General features: G+C 39.0%; 1 protein-coding gene and 1 long non-coding RNA gene across 4 annotated transcripts in view; one reads left to right on the top strand and one right to left on the bottom strand.

Annotated features, from left to right (window-relative positions):
• Positions 1–26,031, bottom strand: part of LOC141409507 (uncharacterized) — a 281,827-nt gene that overhangs the window by 186,922 nt on the left and 68,874 nt on the right. For all 3 annotated transcript variants that reach the window (XR_012430464.1, XR_012430463.1, XR_012430462.1), the window contains exon 2: positions 1,520–1,666. This is a non-coding gene — a long non-coding RNA (uncharacterized lncRNA). The remainder of the gene's footprint in view (positions 1–1,519; positions 1,667–26,031) is intronic.
• Positions 9,413–14,457, top strand: LOC141409559 (amelogenin, X isoform-like). Its single transcript, XM_074030630.1, has 4 exons — positions 9,413–9,466; positions 12,447–12,494; positions 13,712–13,756; positions 14,017–14,457. Exons 1-4 carry the CDS (start codon positions 9,413–9,415, stop codon positions 14,455–14,457), a joined length of 588 nt encoding a protein of 195 aa, XP_073886731.1.

Raw genomic sequence — 26,031 nt, 5'->3', positions numbered from 1 at the left:
TGATTAACACAGTTGCCACACACGCCCACTTGGGTTTCAGGAGCTATAAACACTCAACACTACCTGCTGCCATGAGGTCAGAATGCAAAAATGCTTCCCACAAACTGCCTGCCTCCCTGCTCCCTCTAGGGATTTGACCAGGGGAGCAATAAAGAAGCAAGCCACTCCCCAGTTTCATGCTCTGTGAGGGGAACAAGGGAACTCTTTCTGTTTCACTTGTGTAGTATCAGATACTAATATTTTGTTTCCATGTTTAACATTCCCTTAAATACCTCTTGTAAGTGTAGTCTGGTGTTAAAAAATGTCCTTACTGTTTCCTCATTTCATAAGGATTTTATTTCTGCTTCACTTATGAAGCTCAGTTTGGCAGGATATGAAATTTTTTGATTTTTTTTTTTTTTTTTTTTTTTTGAGGATGCTGAGAAACAGGCCTCCATCTGTTTGAGATTGTAAGATTTCTGCTAACAGTTGTTCTGGTAGTCTAATAGGGTTTCTTTAATAAGTGACTTGATCTTTCTTTTCACCTGTCTTCACAATTTTTTTTGTATTGACGTTATTGAATCTAATGACTGCGTGCCTTGGGGATAGTCATCTTGTATAGTATCTTTCAGGGGTTCTTTGTATTTCTTGAATTAGCATGCCCATTGAGGCAGTAAGATTGGGGAAGTTTTTATGGACTGTATCCTCAAATATGTTTTCTAAATTGCTTACTCTCCTTTTCTGTCAGGAATGCCAATGAGTCATAGATTTGGTCTCATTCATAATCTCATGTTTTTTATAGGTTTCGTTCATTAAAAAATATTTTTTCTTCATTTTTGTCTGAATTGACTCAAAGTCCCTGTCTCTGAGCTCTGAAATTCTTTCTTCAGCTGGTTGTACTCTACTATTTCTTTGGGGAGAGTGTTCTTTGGCACTGGGGGCAGAGTGTTCTCCAGAGAAGGGTTAGTCACCCAGTTGAAAGTTCTCCCATACCATGTCCCACTTATGCTTGATAAGTCTTTAACAAATAAATGTAAAGTCAACAAAGGAAATCCTAAGACAGGTCAGTTCCAGGTCATTGTAAAGTTCTTCAGTGTCACTGAACTGAACAAACTGCTTAGAACAAACCCAACAGTTAGTTTTGTATAAATGGGCCATGGCAGATACTGTAGGGGCTAAAAGGTGTGACATATTACTAAGTCTGATAAAAAGTCCCAACAGACTTAGTGATAGTAAAACACTCATGTTTACTTCCTGTTAGTAACCATCATTCCTGCTATGAGAATAATCATTAACCAAAATGCTACAGTAATTGAGATGCTCTGTCTGATATTCCACACTGGTGCTTCTGTATATATATAGTTCTACAGCAAATAGTAGAGTGAGTATAGCAATTCCTGCAAGGGTGGCATAGTAAATAATTTCCATCAAAAAGAAATTCTACTATTTGGCTTAAAGGAAGATGTAGAAACAACAAAAAGTATTTGGAGAAGAAGGGGCAAGACTGAGTAAAATGAGAAGCTCTCACTCAGTTACTTACCTTTTGTGATTTTCAGCTTAAGCTTTCTTACTTCTTCACATTGATATTCAGGACATTGCTCTGAACTGTCAGGGGTTGCTCCCACAGCTCTCCAGGCTTTGACTTGTATGTGATGTATCCAGGAGCCAGTTCCTGTAACTTTTATTGCTGAGGGGGTTGAAAGAAGAACAGTATAAGGCCCTTCGTACCGATACTAAATCTTCTGGGTGAAATAGAGGTGGCCCTATTTTCTGGGGTTGGGCTTTTGTCAATTGCGCTAATTCCTGTTGGAAGTGAGTCAGAGAAGTTACATGCCTAACTACCGCTGAGGTTTCCTGATCTGATAGAAAATCATTGGTTAATGGAAGGCTGTCCATACAGAATCTCAAAAGGACTCAGACCTAATTTTGAAAGGGTATTTCTTATTCTTATGGGAAGAAGAGTGACCCAAGAAAAGTGAGTTTTTAGGACAATTTCCTGAGATGTTTCTTGATAATATCAGTGTTCTCTACCCTTCCTGAGGATTGGGATAACGAAGCACAATACAGATGATATTGTGTAGACCTAGTATTTTTAAGAGCCCTTGTGTGACAGCTGCCTTTAATGAGGGCCCATTGTCACTTTGAAGATACTTAGGTAGACAAATCAGGGAGTTATTTAATTAACGAACACTTTTATTACCTCAGAGACTTTTTCATTATAGTATGGAAATACCTCTACCAAGTTAACAAAGGTATCTACCCATACTAGCAGGTATGCCCTTTGTCTCTGGTATGTGGGTGAAGTCTATTTGAGAGTCTTCCCCTATTCTTTGGGTTTGAGGCAGAAGGAGTCACCTGTTCAGGGTATTATTTTTAAGACAGACTTCTCAAGCATTAACAACTTGCTTGACTGATTTTAGTAAATTCTCTCTTGAAAACAATCTCTGGCCATATTGGTAAGTTTTATTTTTTCCCAGGTGAAAAGCTTGGTGAAGGACTTTAAAGGAGGCTGGCAAGTGGAGTTTGCCTTCCTGACTGTAGCCATCCTGAGGGCTAAAATATATACCCTTGAAAAGTGACCCATTCTATTTCTGTAGGGGAGTACTGAGGTTTAATTTCTCTTATGGAGCCTTCCCAGATTAGAGGGATTTGAAGAGTGTTGATATCTTGAGGCATCCTTTCCTCTGATTTAGCTCCTTGATCAGCTAATCTGTTTCCTTCACCTACCTCATCTGTTCCCTTTTGATGTCATCTACAATGCATCATTGCCATTTCTCATGGAAGGAAAACTGAGGATAATAACATGTTAATTTGCTGGTGATATTTTATAGAACATCCATTGGCAGTTAAAAAAAAAAAGACTTTATTTCCAAATGGAAGCTTAAACATGAAGAACCAGGAAAATTGCGTTCCTTCTATGCCTAAATTGCTAATTTTTTAATAATAGAAGAACACTGAATTTTTTAAAAAATTTTTCTGCATTGAGACGATTATATGTTTATTTGTTCTTCATTCGGCTGATGTAACTTACTACATTTATTGCTTTGCATATTTCAAAAATCCTCACATTGCTCTAATAAATTCCAACTGATCATGGCATATTATATATCTTGATATCTTGTTGGATTTGTATTGCCTAGTCAATAATTTGTTTTCCTTTGGGTAGATGTCAGATAGTGGGATTGCTGAATCAAGTGGTACTATTTTTAGTTCTTTGAGAAATCTTTACAGGTTGTACTAAAGTAAGAAAAAGAACATGTGTTTTCAGAAAGTGGGCTTAAACTTTTCAGAACTGTAGTTTTGCTTTATTTGTCGTTTCGTGGTTCTGGTCATTGCCTTGGTGATTAGTCACCTGTTGTATCACTGGCAGAAATGTCATTTTGCATTAAAGTGAGATTATGATGAGGCTTGAGGTCTTTTTGAAGTTACTTGCTCAGCTCTCTTGGTTTTAACTAGACTCACCTGGTCTAGCTACAAAGGGAATTTATCACATTCCCTGAATTTTCCCAGCACCATTTATTGAAGAGAATTTTTGTTTCTCAGCATACGTTACCTAGTGAAATACTTTTAATGTCAGTCCTTTCATTAGAGAAATAATATATTTTAACTCTAGGTGCCAGAAATCAGCTTCAGAGAAGGTAATGTATTATTGTTGTGGGGTCATAAGCAGGCAGACAAAGGGTTATAGAGCTGTTACGGAAAGGACACCCTGAGCTAAGTATGGCAGGAATGCTCACCCAAAATGAGGGTTGTGCATGGGAAACCTGGCACCATGTCATGATCTTATCCTCAGTAAAAGGTCCCTGTGGAAATCCCTGAGAGGGGGAAAGAGGACTTGTTGCTAGATAATTATTGGGGTCCTTTGGTGATGTCATATTTTCTTACTTTTTCTTGTTTCGGTGTCCCTGTGTTAGGATCTGCACATCTCCCATAACAGTTGCTTCTTACAAGTTTTTGAAATTGCTCTGATAGGTGAGAACTTTTTCCTGAAGGTACACACACATGCGTGCACACACACACACATGCACATTTGAGACATTTGGCTTTGATTTTGGGTACCTGCAGTTGTGTAATCTCTGTATGACTTCTTTAGCACTAAACAAGTTCAGTGGTATCTCTGATTTGCTCAGTGGCTTAGGGTATGGTTATTAGTTGAAGTTATGGTGAAGTTTTTCTGGGGAATATGATACCAGATGAGTTAATGCTCCCAGTGGCATTGGTACATCAAAAGCGTCCCTGTTTGTAGGCATCAATGCAGCTTAAACAGGCACCAATGTTACTGTGTCCTGGAAAGTCAATTCTTGGACCACCAGATGGCTTACTTAGACACTGGTAGTAAGAAAAGTGGTTCAGGTGACTAGGTGGATTCTTGGGCCCCTGTCCAGCTGGTGTATGGGTGACAGCAGTAGCAGTGGTGGAGGAACACATTGGGACCCAGAAGCCCATGTTGGTGTTGCTGGTAGCTGTGATGGATTGGGTAGTACAGTTCTTTGGCTTGCTGGTGGTATGAATGGATGGGTGTTCTCTATGGCAATATCAGTAGGTTGGGTCAGTCTGATTTCAGACCCTGGCCTTCAGACCCTTCAGATCCCTGAAGGGATCAGATGCCATTGGTGATGGGCTGGGTCAGGATATTTCTCGGCTCCTGGATAACATACTAGAGCCCTGGCTCTGGTGCTTCTCCTCAGGGTCCTGGTAGTGTCTTCACACACTGGCTGTGACAGACAGAGGCATTACTAGAGGAATGCTCTACTGTGGGATGATATGGTTGGTGCATTATGAGCCAAACACCAGGAAGCGGGAGCCTCTCAGGTGGAACGGCATGGGTAAGAAGCTAAAGAAGCTGTGGAGACTTAAGACTCTTCATGCCCTAGTCTCACAGTAGCCCACAGCAGAGTGGTGGGAATTGTCTTATGTTTGTCTAACAGTCTGGTCTCACCTGTCCTTTCCTGGTCATATGGTAGCTACAGCCATGTCTGTTTGGACTCAGCCCCAGTGTGGAGCACAGCCCAACCCTAAATTCTCAAGATGGTGCCAAGAACCCACGACCAGAAAGGGCAAGGTTTCTCTCTGGTGAGTTTCATGAGTAAGAAGTTGTGAGGACTGCTAACTTATCACACCCTGGTCCTACAGCATGCTGTAGCAATATGGTAAGGATTGTCCTAGTGGTCCCTTTTCTCTTCTTCCTTTTTGGCCCAGTGGCAGTAGCCATTTCAGTCTGCCCTCTGGGCAGGAGTAGATCCTAGCATGAAGGTTCTTAGAATGGTGCCACGCTATAGCTGCTCTGGGCTCATGTCTGTGGGATTCTAGGTGTGTTCCTTTCTGGAGCAATGTCTCTGTGCAATGCCTAGGTCCCTCCCTGTGTTAATCCTGAGGCACACACGGATCAAGGGTATTTCCAATAGTCAATATCACAAAACCCTGTTGCAGAAGGGTGGAACCCTGGGGGTTTGTCTTTTACTCTTTTTCCATATTTAGGAGATTCTCTTAGTTCCCGGCTGGGCAAGCTACCTTAAGCCCTTTTTTAAGCGCTTTCAGTTATTCTTATCACTTGTCTGTTCAACCCCAGGATTCTCTCTTAGACAATGTGTTGAAAGTGTGAGTATCACTTGCTATTTGGGTTTCTCTCTATGGAAGTGGTACATGTTAGCAACATCTAATCAGCTATTTTGATCCTCTCCCTCAGGAAGTAGTCAATACAATAAATTATATATTTTTTTAATTCAACTTATTCATAAATGAAATTTTTGTTTATATAAAAAAGTTTCTACTGAAATGTTGTTCTCTCTTCCAAAACAGCTGATAATTTTTAAATTTTTAACGGAGACCTAAATGGAGAGATTTCAAGCAGAGTTATCCATATGTTAAGATTGTATGAATTAGAATATTCAGTTGGGAGAAATAGAAGGAATCACATCGTTTTTGAGATACAGGTCATCAAACTCTGGACAATTCTCCACAGTGAATTAGAAGCAAGCATTCTGTTGTTTACATTGAACAAATATATAACTTCTTATTCAAAAATATGAAACAACATAATAAAATACATTGTTAAGGCCACAAGACCTCTACTTTTTGTTTTCAATCATTTCTTTAGAAGAGATCACCCATAATTTTGTAGAAAAATTTCTTAAATCCTCTTAAGAACTTCAATAAACATAAATAAAATAAAATAAAATAAAATAAATTGAAGGAGAACATGGGTTATACTTCCCTTCTCTCTCCTTTTACTCCCTCTCTTACCCCTTGTCTACAAATAAGCTAAAGCCTGTTTTCTTAAAACTTACTTTTACAATTTCCTTCAACGAGTATTCTTCTTACCTTCAATACACAATTCACTAATAAATATATTCATAAATACATATACACCCTGGGCACAGCTGGCATTTAGAACTATATTCTGCGTTCACTGTAACTCATCTATGTTGCCCTTTATAATCTTCTACATCTTTCTGTATAGGAAGAAGTAGAAGGTGATAGGTTTATCTTTCTTCCTTTTAGCTTGATTTACCTTTCTTCATAAAAATTATCCATTTCTTACTAATATCCCTACTTCATCCTAGAATCTTATTTTCATCTTTAAAAAATTTCTAAGTGCCATATGGTGAATTAGGACAGGTAATAAATAACGTTCCATTTACTAACGATGTCCCTTTCTAATTTTCATGCTAATTCTATTAAAAGAGTTTTGTTACTGTTCCCAGTTTATATATGAAGAAAGTTGGCTCAGACAAGCTAAGTAACTTAAAGGTTGTCCCCTGATGAAACTTGGGTAAGGTGAACCCACACACATTTATATCATAGCATTAACTATTATACGCATGCTTTTCATACATATTTTGTCCTTGAATTTAATTCTTCAAATTTTGCTCGTCTGTACTGTACAATATTCATATGCAAAAAGTTTATAAATATTAGCTAATTATTCAAAAAGACTGAGCTATAATATTAGTTGTATCTGGGTATTACTATTTCCTTTATTAATTTAATATTGATAGACTCACTAATTATCTCAATGCTAGTTAAAAATTTATTTTTAATTGATCAGATATAAAATAATAAATTTATGTGGTTCACTAAGATGAAAGGGTTATAAAAAAGCATGCTTTTGATAGACAGATCACAGTTCTCAGAGAGGAAAATATTTTTGTTGTTGCTTAGGCAAAGTAGAGCTTACTAAAAATAAGAAAACAATTCAATTAAAGAGACACTAAAGAAAAAGAAAATCTGGTTCATGCATGAAAGAAAGCAGAAATGTGCTAGAAGTACATGGGCAAAAAAGAGCCATCATACTTAGAAAGGTTGATATGCTATGTAGGATGAAGTAGCCAGGGCAATATGCCTTATGATAGGTGTTCCTAAGTATTTAAATATATTTTTATGTGTGCTGTCTAATGTGTAAAATCCTTCGGGTCTTGCCTTTTAGATCATGCATAAAAGTTTTGCTACTAGGATAACCTTGAATTTGTTTAGATAATAAATAGTTGCAGATCACACCAGAGAGACTTTTGGCCCTTTTTTGAACAACAGAGTGGTGACAAAGGAGTAGCTAGAGGGAACAAAGGACATACCTTTAAGGAAAGCAAAACATAGAGCTGTAGTGATTTAAAAATTTTAAACAATCACAGGCAATGACATAAGACCCTCTTAAACATAAGTCTGAATGTTTTGGCATGTGCAAGCTACAAATTTGCTGACTTAAAAACAGTGCAATGAAGCTCCTTTTGCCTGTTAAACATATTATTGACTATAATGAAGGACTATATGGACTAATCATAATATACTACCTTATATTTAGCCATGGTTGCAAAAAAATTATGATGATACAGGAATTTTTAGTCACATTCAACATATTTTTTCTTCACAAATGTGATTGGTTGTTGTAGATACCTTGAAGGATATAAACTGAGCCCATACTTAAAGAAAATCTATAGGACCAAGCCTCCCTGTGTTGCACAAAGAAAGTTTCTCTGAATATATTTAAAGGTATGTGGATTTTACACATTATTTTGTATTATTTTTATTCTGCTGAATTCTTTTCTGTAATTCATATTTAATAGATGCTAATAAATTCCATGTTTCTAATACTTTATGCTGTTAAGAATCAGTTACTTCTATTGGATTATGATTAAATTTGACTCTCATTACGTAATCTTTTTTTACTTTATAATGCGTCAAAGTATTTGTCTACACGTGTATTTAAATTTTAATTTTAGAACTCAAAAGGAGTTCCTGGAAGTCAAACTCACAACAAATATTTATCTTAATTACTTGTAAACTAAATTGAAATAATACTTCAAGGCTGTCTTTATTATTTGAATAGATTTTTTTGTTATATACATCAAATAATACCTTATTTCATACTAAAACTATCATCTAAAACTTTATCTCTTTTAAAAATTATTTTAAGTTTAATAACACACATTTAGGATAGAACATCAATGTAGTACTCATATCAGCATTACTAAATATTATATTCACTGTCTTAACCAAAATTAATGTCTTTTTACTTAAAGATTTTTAAAGTTAGTCAATAATTTGAGACATGAAGCATTGTGCATATGTCTAAGTGGACAAGTTTTAATTCATATCTCACATCCCAAATTTGTAGAGTAATTAAATTAGAACATATATTAAAGGGAAGATACCATGAAATAAAAATAGAATCTTTGAGATATAAATTATCCAAAACTTACTGAAGAATCAATAAATACACAGATCATTGTTTTCTTTGCCTTTCTGTTTAACCTTATCTTTTGCTATGCAGACCCCCTGAGCTCAGACATTTCACTTGCCTGAAGTTCTACAAGGCTGGAAATCCCTGTCATTTCTTAATCTATTTTGGCAAATAACTTACAGTTTTTCCCTCAAATCATCAGTCTTTGTTTTTAACAGTATCAATACCTAGATGGGTAATACAAGAAATATTTCTCAGCTGCTCATTTTAAAGTGATAAAATGCTGTGTAGTAATGGGTAAATACCTACCCTGATGGGCTCTTGAACCCTAAAAGCCAACTTTGTTCCTTTAATTATTAATTACAAATTATACCTAGCTTGTATGGCTTTAGGGGACCATACAGACAGACAGGAATATGGCATTCCAAATTACATAACGACATGATTTATTTTCCTAAACTTGTTCAGTTTCCAACCTAAATGAAAAATGATTTTATGCTAACTACTGTGACTCCAAAATAATAAAATGGACTGAGAACTTGAAATCAAACATGAACAAATTAACCTGGCAAAGAATATCCTACTTGCTACCCATGGACAAATGCAGATTATGTTTTTTAAGATAGCTTTATGATGTACATGTCTGAGAAGAGATGAGAAAAGCAGATTATGTTTTTTAAGATAGCTTTATGATGTACATGTCTGAGAAGAGATGAGAAAAGCAGTTGTTGACTTTCATTTCAGAACCATCAAGAAATGGGGACGTGGATTTTGTTTGCCTGCCTTGTGGGAGCAGCTTTTGCCATGCCTGTGAGTAAAAGATTCTTAGCATAAGTCGTGTCCAATTTACAAATGTGGAAATAAGAATCTGTCCCCTAGCTGGGAAACTTTAGGGTTTAAAACAGTTTAAGCTGAGAGGCCCCAAAACATTTGTGTTGAAGAAACACTTTGAGGAGTGAAAACAGATTATCTCTTCCTAGCTTATTTTGCTTAGCAGAATGTCTTTCATGCTCTTTCACATCTTTGTAAATGACAGGATTTTCTTCCTTTTTAAGGCTATAGTGTTCCATTGATTAGCCTCACTTAATCTTTCCACATTGTAAATATGTATCTAAACATCATATTGTACACTATGAATATATATAACTATGATGTACACACAAAAATTTAAAAATAAATCAAGTAATTAAATAAAATAGCTTCTGAGATACCTCCACTAGAGGTTCTGATTTGGTACAACTGGGGTTTGGCCTAGAAGTCTGTATTTTTACACGCATCCCAGGAGCTTCAGTTGACACTATTCGCTTGTAAATATCACCACCGTTTCTAGATGGAGGAAGTTTTTGGTTTTTTTGTGTTTTTCTCCTTGTTGTTGTTATTGAGACGGAGTCTCGTTCTGTCCGGCAGCCTGGACTGCAGTGGCACGATCTCAGCTCACTGCAACCTCTACCTCTCATGTTCAAGTGATTCTCCTGCCTCAGCCTCCTGAGTAGCTGGGACTATAGGCATGTGCCAGCACACCACACTAATTTTTTGTATTTTTAGTAGAGACAGGGTTTCACCATGTTGATCAGGCTGGTCTTGACTGTTTTGTTTTTTTATTACTATTATTAATAACGCAAAGACTAAATATCAATAAAGGCCAAAACGAGCGAAGAAAGTGGCAGCCTTTTTATCTGCAAATATGCACGCACTCTCCCGCGAGGTTCACTGGTCCACAGGAAAAGCGGCCAGGGCAGTCCCCCTGGCCTTTCCGGTGAGGTTCTCCCGTCCATGAATGCAGGCGCCAAAGAAGTCACGTGGACTCCCTGCCTGAGGCGGACTTTTATGCATTGGCACTGGAAGAGGGTGGGGGGGGAGGGTGCATTGGGAGGGGGTGCAGTGGGCGGGATAGGGGCGTGATAGGGGCGTCTCAGTAGGCGTGGCTGGGTAAGTTTCCATTTCTCTGGATTGACCTCACCTGGTGCATGCTCAGTTGATCTGCATTTTCCTTGGGGTGGGCTGCACTTTCCCTAGCCGGCAAGTTGTTGATGAAGAACCCGGAAGCAACAGGAACTGTGCCTTCTTGTTAACCTTCCTCCATCTTGTCCCTTCTCCCTCACCCAAACATCATCTCCTGACCTTATGATCTACCTGCCTCGGCCTCCCACAGGGCTGGGATGACAGGCGTAAGCTACAATGCTGGCCTGGAGGAAACTTTTGAAAAGGACTCTTGAAAGGTCTCCAGAGAAAGTGCTTAATCAGCCTTATAAAAATATTACCAAAATGCCCGTTTGGTCTAAAACCCAGCTCCTCTCAAGTCTACAGATCTCTTCTTCCCCTCCACAGATTACAGTTGTTATCCGTCAAAGGGTAAGATTTCTGTGTTAGGAATCCACTTCTAGAACCATCTTAACTAATCTCAGAAGTCCTACCCCTTTGGGTGCATCTGATAAGTACGTGGCTTTCTTGTGGTTGCCCAGGATCCCGCCTACACTCAATATATAGTGATATATTTTATATTCAAATGTATTAAACACCAGATGTCAGACCCACTCTATCTAGATACAGGTGCATAAAGGTAAAGAACTTAGAACACATGCATGCCAAGCAGCCTGCATTTACTTTTTGGTGGCATAAAGAGCAGCTGATACAACCAGAAGCCAGCAAGCTTCCACACCTACCTCCTCTCTTCCTCTCTCGTGCACAAAGCCAAGATTCTGTGCTCTGCCTTCCTGAAATCCTGCACTGTGGCAATCCCTAGTCTTCTCAAGAGTGCCAGCATTACAAATTCAGCCCTTTTCCTGCTCTCGATCAAGAGGGTATAGGACCTGAATAAAACCATTCACATTCAGATAAGAGTGAATAAACCCTCCTATGGAATGTGAGAATTTTTAAATAATATAATATAGTCAGTCCTAAATGAGGTCAATGTCTGAGGGAGACTTTCTTCATGATTGTCTCTCTTTTCCTTCATGTGGACCCCAGGCACAACTAGAGTTCCACAATGCAGGCACCAAACACTTGGCGCGCACCTTAGAGAGGATAGACAGTCCTGATTCAGATAATCACTCAGGTAGCCTTTTATTTTTAACTTAAAATTTTTCTGCCATAAAAACACGGGGAGAATGATGAAAAAGACTGGCCTAAATAAACTCTTTCATTTTTCCATGGGATTTATAAAGTTTCTACTTTCTGCACCCATCTTGTTCTGGCATTCATTAATTTCCATCTTGTGGTTTCTTTTGTTGTTTGGATGTGTTGTTTACTTTGCATGTCAATTATGACAAATCCCTTTGATACTTAAAGTATTTGACCACCTCCTGATCTACAAAGGGAATATTTGTGAGACAATTCTCTGCTTGTTGATATTTCTTTACTGTGTAAAAGAAACACACTTCACTCCCCAACATGGGGTGAGTTTTATCAGCAAGTAAACTGTTAGACAGGGTAAGGTAGAATTCATTGACAACACTGGGGTGGGAGAAGGATGTTGTTTGATCACTGGAGAATAAATGTGTCCTGGTTTCTGCTTCCAGGTCTCCAACTTTAAGACTATAACCCTAGGAACAATCATTTAGCTATTCTAGACCTCTTTAAAATAAGAGGTCTCCCCTCCTACATAGCACATTTATTTTAACAAAAAACAGACCTTAAATATAGTCTATATTATACAGATTTTTTAAAAGTAATTTTAGTCTCTCTTAATGTGAACAATTGCATATTGACTTAATCTTTTACTCTCTCTTCCCTTCCTTCACACTCTCCCTTCCTCTCTCTTTCTATTCTCCTCGCCTCCTCCCTATAAAAGCTACCACCTCATCCTGGGCACCCTGGTTATATCAACTTCAGCTATGAGGTAATTTTTCTCTTTACTAATTTTGATCACTGTTTGCATTAACAGTCCCCTGGGTTCTGTGAAGAATAGTGGGTTGACTCTTCATCCCAAATGAAGTGCTTTCTCAAGTGGTCCCAATTTTACAGTTCCTACCATCAGCTTCCCAGTTTAAGCTCTGATGGTTGGTCTCAAGCCTGTGTTGTTCCAGCCACCCTCCTGCCTGATTACTCGGATTGACTCTCTCCTCCTAAATATGGCTGTAAGCTTATTCATCATGAACCACTGCTCAGGAAGATTCCATGAAAGGGCAAAAAGTCAACTCTGACTGACCAGCTTGGTTCTATCCCATCTGGTGAAATGTAAAGATTAGGTAAAATTACTGACTTTGGGGAAATAATTTCCTCTCTTTGGAACCCCAGTTTCCTCATTTGGATGAGGGAAATTACTGTAATATTCACATTTCAAAATGTTGGACAGTAATATAGTTAACAGTTACAAAACTGCTTTGTCAGGTATAATATGAGCAAGGTAATTAATTTTTTATTGATTAAATGCTGTATTACTAGAAAAAGAATCCCCAAACCTAAGGTTAACCAATATATACTGTTCAGAAAGGAATAAAATTCTTACCTCTCTCACAGGTTCAGGTAATAATCTTTGAGTTTATTTACTTACACAAGCTGCTGACAAATGTTAGTAAGAATCTGATGCAAGGTGTTCTGTTACACCTAAAAGACTGACAAATTTGATCAGTAAATCTGTGTTTTTAGGATGAGGGACAGTGTTTGCACCTTTTTTTCCCCATTGTGACATCAAAGGAAAGATGAAATTAACATTATGTCACATTATTATGGCATAATTTTATGTTTGCTTTGCTCTTACAATGAAGAGCAGGAGCTATGAAAATAAATAGATTTACTCCCTTTATAACTTCAGTCAAGTTAATGAATCTCTTTAACTTCCCATGACCTCATCTAACAAGTGAGAGTAATAATACTTGTCTCCTAGCATATGAGAAAAGATGAAGAATGTGTGTGATGGATATAAACACAGTGCCTGACACACAGGAAGCCCCCGACAAATGTTTACCTTCTTTCTTTTGTAGAACTCACGTTCTCAGGCTATCAGTGTTGATAGGACTGCTTTAGTGAGTCTATATTTCATACTGCATCAGTGAATTTCTACATTGGATAAAAGTAAATTAAATCAAATGGACTCTAATACATCTTTCTCTTAAGGTGCTCACCCCTTTGAAGTGGTACCAGAGCATGGTAAGACCACCAGTACGTAGACATTTTGTTCTTCTCTGAAATTATTAGGCATGCATTTAAATTCCCATTTTCAGAAAACACTATGTGTACTCCACATACAGACACTAATGGGAAATTTAGTTTGTAAAAAATCGTATCTTGTACACAGTTACAAATTTTTGCAGAGGAAAAATAAAATATTCCTGGGGCCATAATGGCAAAGAAAACACTGCTGCTTCTCTGGCTGGAGTCACCTGAGCCAATGGTAAACCTGCCTCTCTGTTTCTCACCAGTACCCTTCCTATGGTTACGAGCCCATGGGTGGATGGCTGCACCACCAAATCATCCCCGTGCTGTCCCAACAGCACCCCCTGACTCACACCCTTCAGCCTCATCACTACATCCCAGTGGTGCCAGCTCAGCAGCCCGTGCTCCCCCAACAACCAATGATGCCCGTTCCTGGCCAACACTCCATGACTCCAACCCAACACCACCAGCCAAACCTCCCTCCGCCCGCCCAGCAGCCCTACCAGCCCCAGCCTGTTCAGCCACAGCCTCACCAGCCCATGCAGCCCCAGCCACCTGTGCACCCCATGCAGCCCCTGCTGCCACAGCCACCTCTGCCTCCGATGTTCCCCATGCAGCCCCTGCCCCCCATACTTCCTGATCTGACTCTGGAAGCTTGGCCAGCAACAGACAAGACCAAGCAGGAGGAAGTGGTGAGTATACCTTGAAGCCACTACAATGCAAATCCTGTTAAAATGGTGTAGCAAAGTTGGCCCCAGAGTTCTAAGGGGTCCAACAACTCAGGGTCTAGAGTTGTTGTAGTTACAGGTCTATGATCTATTAGTTCAAGCAATATGTTGTGTCTTTACACTATAAACAAATGTATCTAAGTGGCTTGGTAATTAAGACCACAGTTTTCATGGTGGCTTTAAATTTTATTATTATTGAATTTCTACCAGAGTATAAATTATGAAAACCCATTACTAGAAAAATATATTATTAAACCCTCTTAATTTTAAGGGCAACAGCATAAGGGAATATCAGTTCTTTCATTTCAAAGATTTGACTAGCAAGAAAAGGCTATAATTGCCTTGAAGGCTTAAGATAAGATGGGGTGAGTAATTTTTAGAGTGCAAATATTTGAACAAGCTACAAAAGGTAGATGGGAAATCTCTTTTAAAACCTATAGGAAGGTTTCCTGTTTTCAGTAGTTTTCAATCTAACTTGGAGAAAGCTAAACTAAACATGCTGTTAGAGTCCTTTTTAGTGCTAAGATTCCAAAGATATTAAGCTTTTAACAAGAAGTTACCTCAATTTAGCACTGAATCTTCCATTATGAGAAGCACTTACAAATGAATGGGAATAATCAATAAAACAAACTTTATCCACATCCATAAAGTCTTATTTCTATGTATATGAGATTATGTGACTCTATCACTTATATGTATCCAACTGTAATTCCAATTTATACAAGCTATTGATGATTTACTACTGAGAAGAATAGAAAAGTGAGGTGGAAATGACCAGGATAGAAAGCCAGGACAGCTACGTTCAAGTTCTGGCTTTGCCCTCAAAAAGGAGGCACTATTGTAAAAGTTACTTCAAATATATGAGTATTTTCTTTTCTTTTAAATGGGGAAAAATGATAAAATCATATCATTTTGAAGCATCTGTCCAGGTATAAATGTGATAACTTCTGAATTAAAAAGTCATACTATATGTCATAAATGGCTTCATAACTGTGAGCATGTTTACAGAGAATATGGGGCAGAATTTTTGAAAATTGATTGAGGCTGGGTCAGGTGGCTCACACTTGTAATCTCAGCACTTTGAGAAGCCCAGGCAAGTGGATCACCTGAGGTCAGGAGTTTGGGACCAGCCTGGTCAACATGGTGAAACCACATCTCTTCTAAATATATGAAGAGGGGAAAAAAAAAAGTTAGTCGGGCGTGGAGGCAGATGCCTGTAATTCCGATTACTAGGGAGGCTGAGGCAGGAGAATTGTTTAACCCAGGGAGTGGAGGTTGCAGTAAGCCAAGATTGCACCATTGCACTACAGCCTGGGTAACAAGAGTGAAACTCTGCCTCAAAAAAAAAAAAAAAAAAAAGAAACGAGATTGATTTAATCCTAGGTAATCTGATGTCTATCATTGGCTATTCTACTCTAAAGCACATGTTCTCTCTGTGCATAGAAAATGCATTTATTTATCTGCTTATTACGAATTAACACCATGGACTTTATAATGTGCTAACACCTTGACAAAGCTATTTATGGAAAGGTGACTTTGGGCAGATAGTTTGAACTCTTTAAAACTCAGTTTCTTTTTCTGTAAAATTTCAGTATAAATACTGACAGTTTCTTAGAGTTGTTTTATGAAAAATAAAATAGCATTATGAGCTTGGAACCTGGCATGCAAGAAGTACTCAAAGAAAGGTAACAATTGTTATTTTGTTATAAAATAATAGGCTTTAAGTGTTCTGAAGGTAGAAGATGGCTTCATGGACACCTAGTATCTAATGACAATGAAAGAACAAAGAAACTTTGGAAATTACAGAGTTCAACTTAAATGGTTGTACATTGTTTTGACAAAAGTGAAGGCATACATGTATTGTAAATGGTACTAATTTGTAAATTATTTAATTGTTCCTTTTGCTATTTTTTTCAGGATTAAAAGATCAGAATATCAGAGGAGAACTGAAGTAAACACTTCAGTTGCTTTCAGGGATGACACAAGCACACAATGATTTTTGCTTAAAATCACTTAACTTAGCAAATTCTGTAACTAAAACTGTACCAATAGTAGACAATAAAATGTTTTAAAAATTATTCATGTCTTTGTGTTGAATGAAACTTAAATTTTCCTATCAATCATTTGAGACAATATATTATGAATGAGTATTCTTGAATAAGGTAGGAACTGCTCATTTACTCATACAAATTGGCAAGTAAATAGGGATTATATTTTCTTTTACAGAAAATTGAAATTATAGTATGCCAAATCTTTTTTAAAAATGAAATTTACACATCAGTTAAAATCGTTGATGAAATAAAAATTTATGAACATGTACAATCACTGAAACCCAAACCAAATAAAGGGAATTTTATATGAAAATTTCTTTACATTAAAAAAGATAAATTTTTGAAGACTATATTAACAAACAAATTAGGACGTGTAACACTAGTTGTATACTTCACACCACGTCGGCAATCAAAATCTGGTTTATCTCACTCTACATAAAATGATTTTTAAATAAAATTATGTGATATGCATAATAATGTACTGAATTGAAAATTATCTAAGTAGTTTGTTTTCTGAAGAGAAATGTTATTAATGGAACTTCAAATAGAGAATTGCAGTGATGTTATATACAAGTCATTTATTTCACTTCCTAATCTTTAAGATGATAAATTGTAAAAATTGAAGACTGCAGTCTTCAAAATGTTAACAGATGCGTAAAATGGACTCAAAACAAATTTTCTGTGCCACTCATATTTATATTTGAATCCTTTTTTTCTTCCTACAACCACACAGAATTGTAAACAGTCTTTTCGGGGTTTATATTACATGCACCCATGGTAATTTATTTCAGTACCTTTATGGTTAAGACCCCTTAATCATTTTCTGGAATGGATAAACATAACTTTACTGGAAGGGTGTCAATATTCAAGCAAATAACTTCATTTTAAAGAATTTAGATTCAATTTTTAAAGGTAGAAATTTTTTAAAGGTAGAAAAATTTTTAATCAATTGGCCTGGACCAATTCTAGTCAATTGAGTCTCTATAAGCACGGTCTAGGGCAGGGCAGTACTCTATGTGCTGTTAAAAATAGGTCCACATCCTTAAGGAATCTAGAAATTACCAAAGGGATAAAAGAAGCCCACAAATAACAACTAAAAAGGCCAATGGTATTAATACTATGACAGAAGTACAGTCAAAATGCTCTGGTGAATATGGGAAATATCCTTGGCTAGCTGTCCAACAGCTTTTCTCAGCACTCCTTCCTTGTTGGCAAGGCTGGAATCAATCCCAGCATTCAGTCTTCCACGAGCTCAGGAGTTATGAGTTCCCTTGTTGCCCCAGGGGAGCCCCCCACCCCACAGCCAAGGCAGGTGGAGAGTGAGCTTGATACCCAGCCTGAGAAACCATGTGCCACAGAACTGTGCCATCCATAAATTGAAAAGTGCCACTCATGAACCCATGCCACTGGGGTCTAGGGTCCCAATTCTGGAGCTGTGAAGATTCTCAACAGCCTCTCAGCTAGAATCTGCTTAAGCCTCTTGAGTTCCTGGCGGGAGGGCTGACCAGCACCACAGCTATAGCTGCCTACTGCCTAAGCAGTTTGTACTCCTTGAGGGAGGGGCAGCAGCAAGCACTGAGACTGATGGCTGCGTAACACGCTAAGCTCCCCAAATGGGGGAAGGGTGGCATCCATCTCTATGCTCTGGGCTGTGCTTTTCCCCTGCTGGAGCCAGGGAGCCTAGACAGCTTGGTCCCAAGACATGTCCCAAACAAGTCAGCTATGGTAGACTGCAGACAGAGCACCTCTTCAGCCCTGGTTGACCCATCCTTCCTCAATGAGTGAGTCTCCCTGGAGGAATCCAACAACTCCAGCTAGAGGCTCAGTTGTTGGAGGTACCAGAACCCTCCTCTCCCTGACCCTGAGCCCCCAGAGAGGTGATCAGTCTCTGGGGACAAGCAGACTTAGCCTTTCCTCCTGGCAGATCTGAAGAATCCGGGCAGCCCAGATGAGTGATTTTCCCTTCAGCAAAGCCTACCCCCTACACCAAGAGACAGTCAAAGTGCTTCATTAGATGGGTCCTATTCCCCAGGCTACTCGACTGGATGAGATCCACCAACAGGGGTTGTCAGATCCCTATAGAAGAGCTATCCTACTGGCATCAGGTTGGTGCCCCAAGAGGCCAGAGATCCCAGAATAAGCAGCAAGCACCCATCTTTGCTGTTTCCCTGCCTCTTTGAGGAACATCTCCACACATGGGAGCATACCAGATGAATAGGGCCTGAAGTGAACCCCCAACAAAATCACAGCAGCCCTACAGAAGAGGGATCTAACCATTGTAGAAAAACAAACAAATAGAAAGCAATAACAGCATCAACAGCAACAAAAAGTCCCCACAAAAACCCCATTCAGGGTCAGCAGCCTCAAAGTGTGAAACTAGACAAACCCATAAACATACGACAAAGACTCAATGAAAAAATGTTGAAAACCCAGCAGGCTAGAGTGCCTCTTTTCCTCCAAATGATCGCAATGCTTCTCCAGCAAGGACAGAGAACTGGATGGAGGATGAGATGGATGAAATGATAGAAGTAGGTTTCAGAAGGTTGGTAATAAGAAAGCCCACTGAGCTAAAGGAGCATGTTCTAACCCAGTGCAAAGAAATTAAGAGCCTTGATAAAGGTTTAGAGGAGCTGCTAACTAGAGCATCTAGTTTAGAGAGGAATGTAAGTGACATGACAGAGCTGAAAAACACAGCATGAGAGCTTTGTGAAGAGTACATAAGTATCATAGCCAAATCAACCACGCAGAAGAAAGGATATGAGTTTGCTCAAATAAGGTGTGCAGACAAGATTAGAGAAAGAAGAATGAAAAGGAACAAGCAAAGCCTTCAAGAAACATGGAGTTATATAAAGAGACTGAACCTACGATTGATTTGAGTACCTGAAGGAAATGTGGAGAATGGAACCAACTGGAAAACTCACTTCACACATTATCCAGCAGAAATCTCCCAACCTAGCAAGACAGGCCAACATGCATATTAAGGAAATATAAAGAACAACACTAAGATACTCCACAAGAAGATCAAACTCAAGACAAATAATCATCAGATTCTCCAAGGTTGAAATGAAGGAAAAAATGTTAAGGGAAGTCAGAGAAAGAGAAGGGCCAGGTCACCTAAAAAAGGAAAGCCCATAAGACTAACAGTAGACATATCAGCAGAAACCCTGTAGAGCAGAAGAGATTAGGGGCCAATATTCAACATTCTTAAAGAAAAATTTTTCAACCAAGAATTTCATATCCAGGCAAACTAAGCTTCATAAGTGAAGAAGAAATAAAATCATTTCCAGAGAAGCAAATACTGAGGCATTTCATCACCACCAGGCCTGCCTTTGCAAGAGCTCCTGAAAGAAGCACTAAATATGGAAAGGAAAACCAGAACACTAACTGCAAAAGCACACTGAAATATAAACACCAATGACACTATGAAGAAACTGCATCAACTAGTGTGCAAAATAACCAGTTAGCATCATGATTACACGACTGAATTCACACATAACATTATTAACTTTAAATGTAAATGAGCTTTATATCCCAATTAAAAGACAGACTGGCAAACTGGATAAAGACTCAAGACCCATCAGTGTGCTTTGTTTAGGAGACCATCTCATATGCAAACATACACATAGGCTCAAAATAAAGGAATGGAAGAAAATCTACCAAATGAACAAATGGAAACCAAAAAAAGAGCAGGGGTTGCAATCCTAGCCTCCGAAAATACACACTTTAAACCAACAGAGATCAAAAAAGATAAAGAAGACATAATGGTAACAGGATCAAAGAAGAGCTAACTATCCTAAATATATGTGCACCCAATACAGGAGCACTCAGATTCATAAAACACGTTCTTATAGACCTACAAAGAGACGTAAACTCCCACACAATAATAGTGGGAGACTTTAACATCCCACTGTCAATATTAGACAGATCTATGGGTAAGAAAATTAACAAGAATAATCAGGACTTGAACTCAGCTCTGACCTAATAAATATTTACAGAATGCTCCAACCTAAATTAACAGAATATACATTTTTCTCAGTGCCACATGGCACTATTTCTTAAATTGACAATGTAGTTGGAAGTAAGACACTCCTCAGCAAATGCAAAAGAAGCAAAATCATAACAACAGTCTCTCAGATCACAGTGCAATCAAATTAAAACTCAGGATTAGACTGATGCTGGCCAATCACCTCGGAAGCCCCCTGGACCATCACAGACACTGAGCATTGGGTAACTCTCACAGTGGAAGGTAAGTCCATCCCCTGTTTAATTGATAGGGGGACTACCCACTCTACATTACCTTCTTTTCAAGGGCCTGTTTCCCTTGCCCCCAATAACTGTTGTGGGTATTAACAGTTAGGCTTCTAAACCTCTTAAAACTCCCCCACTCTGGTGCCAACTGGGAAAACATTCCTTAATGCACTCTTTTTTAGTTATCCCCCACCTGCCCAGTTCCCTTATTAGGCTGACACATTTTAACCAAATTATCTGCTTCCCTGACTATTCCTGGATTACAGCCACACCTCATTGCTGCCTTTTCTCCCAGTTCAAAGCGTCCTTCACATCCTCCCCTTCTATCTCCCCACCTTAAACCTCAAGTATAGGACACCTCTACGCCCTCCTTGGTGACTGATCACACACCCCTTCCCATCCCATTAAAACCTAATCACCCTTACCCCACTCAACGCCAGTATCTCATCGCACAGCACATTTTAAAAGGATTAAAGCCTGTTATCACTCGCCTGTTATAGCATGGCCTTCTAAAGCCTATAAACTCCCCTTACAATTCCCCCTTTTTATCTGTCCAAAAACCGGACAAGCCTTACAGTTTAGTTCAGGATCTGTGTCTTATCAACCAAATTGTTTTGCCTATCCCATATACTCTTCTATCCTCAATACCTAACCCAAAACCCATTATTCTGTTCTGGATCTCAAACATGCTTTCTTTACTATTCCTTTGCACCCTTCATCCCAGCCTCTCCTTGCTTTCCCTTGGACTGATCCTAACACCAATTAGGCTCAGCAAATTACTGCACTGCTGTACTGCTGCAAGGCTTCACAGACAGCCCCCATTACTTCAGTCAAGCCCAAATTTCTTCCTTATCCATTACCTAATACATGTGCTTTTCCGGCTGATCGTGTCCCAACCCTTTTTCCTCACAAACAGTTGAAGTGCAGGGCTGTGTGGTGGAAATTCTTATACAAGGACTGGGACCGTGCCCTGTGGCCTTTTTATCCAGACAACTTGACCTTACAGTTTCAGCCTAGCGCTCATGTCTGTGTGCAGTGGCTGTCACTGCTTTAATAGTTTTAGAGTCCCTCAAAATCACAAATTATGCTCAACTCACTCTCTACAGTTCTCATAACTTCCAAAATCTATTTTCTTCCTCACACCTGATGCATATACTTTCTACCTCTCTCCACTACCTCTCAGCAAGCCCAACTCATTGCCTTAACTCGAGCCCTCACCCTTGCAAAGGAATTACATGTCAATATTTATACTGAGTCTAAATATGCCTTCCATATCCTGTACCACCATGCTGTTATATAGGTAAAAAGAGGTTTCCTTACTACACAAGGGTCCTCCATCATTAATGCCTCTTTAATAAAAACTCTTCTCAAGGCCGCTTTACTTCCAAAGGAAGGTGGAGGCATTCACTGCAAGGGCCATCAAAAGGCATGAGATCCCACTGCTCTAGGCAACACTTATGCTGATAAGGTAGCTAGACAAGCAGCTAGTGTTTCAACTTCTGTCCCTTACAGCCAGTTTTTCTCCTTCATATTGGTCACTCCCACCTACTCCCCGCCAAAACTTCCACCTACCAATCTCTTGCCACACAAGGAGTGGTTCTTAGACCAAGGAAAGTATCTCCTTCCAGCCTCACAGGCCTATTCTACTCTGTTGTCATTTCATAACCTCTTCCATGTAGGTTACCAGCTGCTAGCCCACTTCTTAGAACCTCTCATTTCCTTTCCATCATGGAAATTTATCTTCAAGAAAATCACTTCTCAGTGTTCCATCTGCTATTCTACTACTCCTCAGGGACTGTTCAGGCCCCTTCTCTTCCCTACACATCAAGCTTGTGGATTTGCCCCCACCCAGGACTGGGGAATTGACTTTACTCACATGCCTCAACTCAGGAAACTAAAATATCCCTTAGTCTGGGCAGACACTTTCACTGGATGGGTAGAGAGGCCTTTACCACATGGTCTGAGAAGGACACCACAGTCATTTCTTCCCTTCTGTCAGATGTAATCCCTCGGTTTGGCCTTCCCACCTCTATACAGTCTGATAACGGACCAGCCTTTAATAGTCAATCACCCAAGCAGTCCTTCAGGCTCTTGGTATTCAGTGAAACCTTTAGATCCCTTACGGTCCTCAATCTTCAGGAAAAGTAGAAGGGACAAATAGTCTTTTAAAAACACACCCACCAAGCTCAGCCACCAACTTAAAAAGGACTGGACAATACTTTTATCACTTGCCCTTCTCAGAATTTGGGCCTGTCCTCGGAATGCTACAGGGTACAGCCCATTTGAGCTCCTGTATGGCTGTTCCTTTTTATTAGGCCCCAGTCTCATTCCAGACATCAGACCAACTTGGACTGCACCCCAAAAAACTTGTCATCCCTTCTATCTTCTGTCTTGTTATACTCCTATTCACCATTCTTAACTACTCATAAATGGCCTGCTCTTGTTTACACTGCCAGTTTACACTGTTTCTCCAAGTCATCACAGCTGATACCTCCTGGTGCTATCCCCAAACCACCACTCTTATCTCTGTCTTAAAGTAAATACATAATCTTTGCTGATAGGGCTATGCTGAACTCCCTTGAGCACTCTTTAGTTGGATGTCCTGGGTTCTCCCAATTCTTAGTCATTTAATACCTGTTTTTCTCCTTCTCTTAATTCAGACCTTGTGTCTTCCATTTAATTTCTCAATTCATACAAAACTGCATCCAGGCCATCACCAATCATTCTACATGACAAAAGCTCCTTTTCACAATCCCACAATATTGCCCCTTACCACAAAATCTTCCATCAGCTTAATCTCTCCCACTTTAGGTTCCCACATCACCCCTAATCCTGCTCAAAGCAGCCCTGAGAAACATCGCCCATTATCTCTCCATACCACCCCCCAAAATTTTCGCTGCCCCAACAACTTACCACTATTTCATTTTATTTTTCTTATTAATATAAAAGACAGGAATGTCAGGCATGTGAGCCCAAGCTAAGCCATCATATCCCCTGTGACCTGCACGTACACATCCAGATGGCCTGTTCCCGCCTTAACTGATGACATTCCACCACAAAAGAAGTGAAAATGGCCTGTTCTTGCCTTAACTGATGACATTACCTTGTGAAATTCCTTCTCCTGGCTCATCCTGGCTCAAAAGCTCCTCACTGAGCACCTTATGACGCCCACCCCTGCCCGCCAGAGAACAACCCCCTTTGACTGTAATTTTCCTTTACCTACCCTAATCTTATAAAACAGCCCTACCCCTATCTCCCTTTGCTGACTTTCTTTTGGGACTCAGCCCACCTGCACCCAGGTGAAATAAATAGCCTTGTTGCTCACACAAAGCCTGTTTGGTGGTCTCTTCACACGGACATGAGAGACACGAGTAAAGCTAACATCACAATTAAAAGAGCTTGAGAAGTAAGAACAAACTAATCCAAAAGCCAGCATGAGACAAGAAATAACTAAGATCAAAGCAGAACTGAAGGAGAAAGAGACACAAAGAACACTCCAAAAATCAATGCAGGGGCTTTTTTTTTTTTTTAAACTAACAAAATAGACTGCTAGCTAGACCAGTAAAGAGAGGAGAAGCAAATAGACACACACAAAAAAAATGATAAAGAGGATATTGCCACTGACCTCACAGAAATAGAAACTACCATCAGAGAAAACTATAAACACCTCTATGAAAACAAATTAAAAAATTTAGAAGAAATAGGTAAATTCTTGGACACATGTACCTCCCCAAGACTAAACCAAGAAGAATCAAATCCCTGAATAGACCAATAACAAGTTCTGAAATTGAGGCAATAATTAATAGCTTACCAACCCCAAAAAAGCCCAGGGCCAGACACATTCACAGCTGAATTTTACCAGAGGTACAAAAAGGACCTAGTACCATTCCTGAATCGATTCCAAATAATTAAAAAGGAGGTACTCTTCTCTAACTTCATTTTATGAATCCAGCATCATCCTGATACCAAAACCTGGCAGAGACACAGCAAAAAAAGAAAACTTCAGACCAATATCCATGATGAACATGGATGTGAAAATCCTCAATAAAGGGCTCAATTTGGCAAACCAAATCCAGCGGAACATCCACTGGATGTTTACTCATCCACCATGATCAAGTCAGCTTAATCCCTGAGATGCATGGCTGGTTCAACATACGTAAATCAACAAACATAATCCATCACATAAACAGAGCCAAAGCAAAACTACGTGATTATAGCAGTAGATGCAGAAGAGGCCTTCAATAAAATTCAATATCCTTTCATGTTAAAAACACTCAGTAAATTAGGAATTCATGGAACATATCTCAAAATAATAAGAGCTATTTATGACAAACCTGCAGCCAGTATGATATTGAACGGGCAAAACCTGGAAGCATTCACCTTGAAATCTGGTACAAACAAGGATGCTCTCTCTTAAGAGTCCTATTCAACATGATATTGGAAGTTCTGGCCAAGGCAATCAGGCCAGAGAAAGAAATAAAGGGTATTTAAATAGGAAGAGAGGAAGTCAAATTGTCTCTGTTTACAGATGACATAGTTCTACATTTAGAAAAACCCCATCACCTCAGCCCAAAAACTCCTTTAGCTGATAAGCAACTTCAGCAAAGTCTCAGGATACAAAAATCAATATGCCAAAATCACAAGCATTCCTTTACATCAGCAATTCACAACCAGAGAGCCAAATCTTGAATGAACTCCCATTCACAATTGCTACAAAGAGAATAAAATACCTAGGAATACAGTTAACAAGGGATGTGAAGGACCTCTTCAAGAAGAACTACAAACCACTGCTCAGGGAAATAAGAGAGCACACAAACAAATGGAAAAACATTTCATCCTCATAAATAAGAAGAATCATTATTATAAAAATGGCCATACTGCCCAAGGCAATTTATAAATTCAATGCTATTCCCATCAAAGTACCATTGATAGTCTTCGCAGAATTGAAGAAAAAAAAAACTACTCTAAATTTCATATGAAATGAAAGAACATCTTGTAGAGCCAAGATAATCCTAAGCAAAAATAACAAAGTTGGGGACATCACGCTACTTGACTTCTATACTGCAAGGCTACAGTAACCAAAATTTTGTACTGGTACCAAAACAGATATGTAGACCAACTGGAACAGAACAGAGGCCTCAGAATAATACCACACATCTACAACCATCCGATCTCTGACAAACCTGACAAAAACAAGAAATGGGAAAGGATTCCCTATTTAATAAATGATGTTGGGAAAACTGGCTAGCCATAT

This window comes from Macaca fascicularis, chromosome Y, assembly GCF_037993035.2.
Source record: "Macaca fascicularis isolate 582-1 chromosome Y, T2T-MFA8v1.1".
Lineage (NCBI taxonomy): Eukaryota > Metazoa > Chordata > Mammalia > Primates > Cercopithecidae > Macaca > Macaca fascicularis.
This window is presented reverse-complemented; position numbering and strand designations above follow the sequence as displayed.

What these genes read in the sequence shown, in the direction of transcription:
- LOC141409559 (XM_074030630.1), top strand. Translation starts at nt 9,413, where the DNA reads ATGGGGACGTGGATTTTGTTTGCCTGCCTTGTGGGAGCAGCTTTTGCC. An exon ending in GAGCAGCTTTTGCCATGCCT is followed by an intron (nt 9,467 to 12,446) that starts GTGAGTAAAAGA and finishes TCCCTATAAAAG; the next exon opens with CTACCACCTCATCCTGGGCA. An exon ending in AGAGCATGGTAAGACCACCA is followed by an intron (nt 13,757 to 14,016) that starts GTACGTAGACAT and finishes GTTTCTCACCAG; the next exon opens with TACCCTTCCTATGGTTACGA.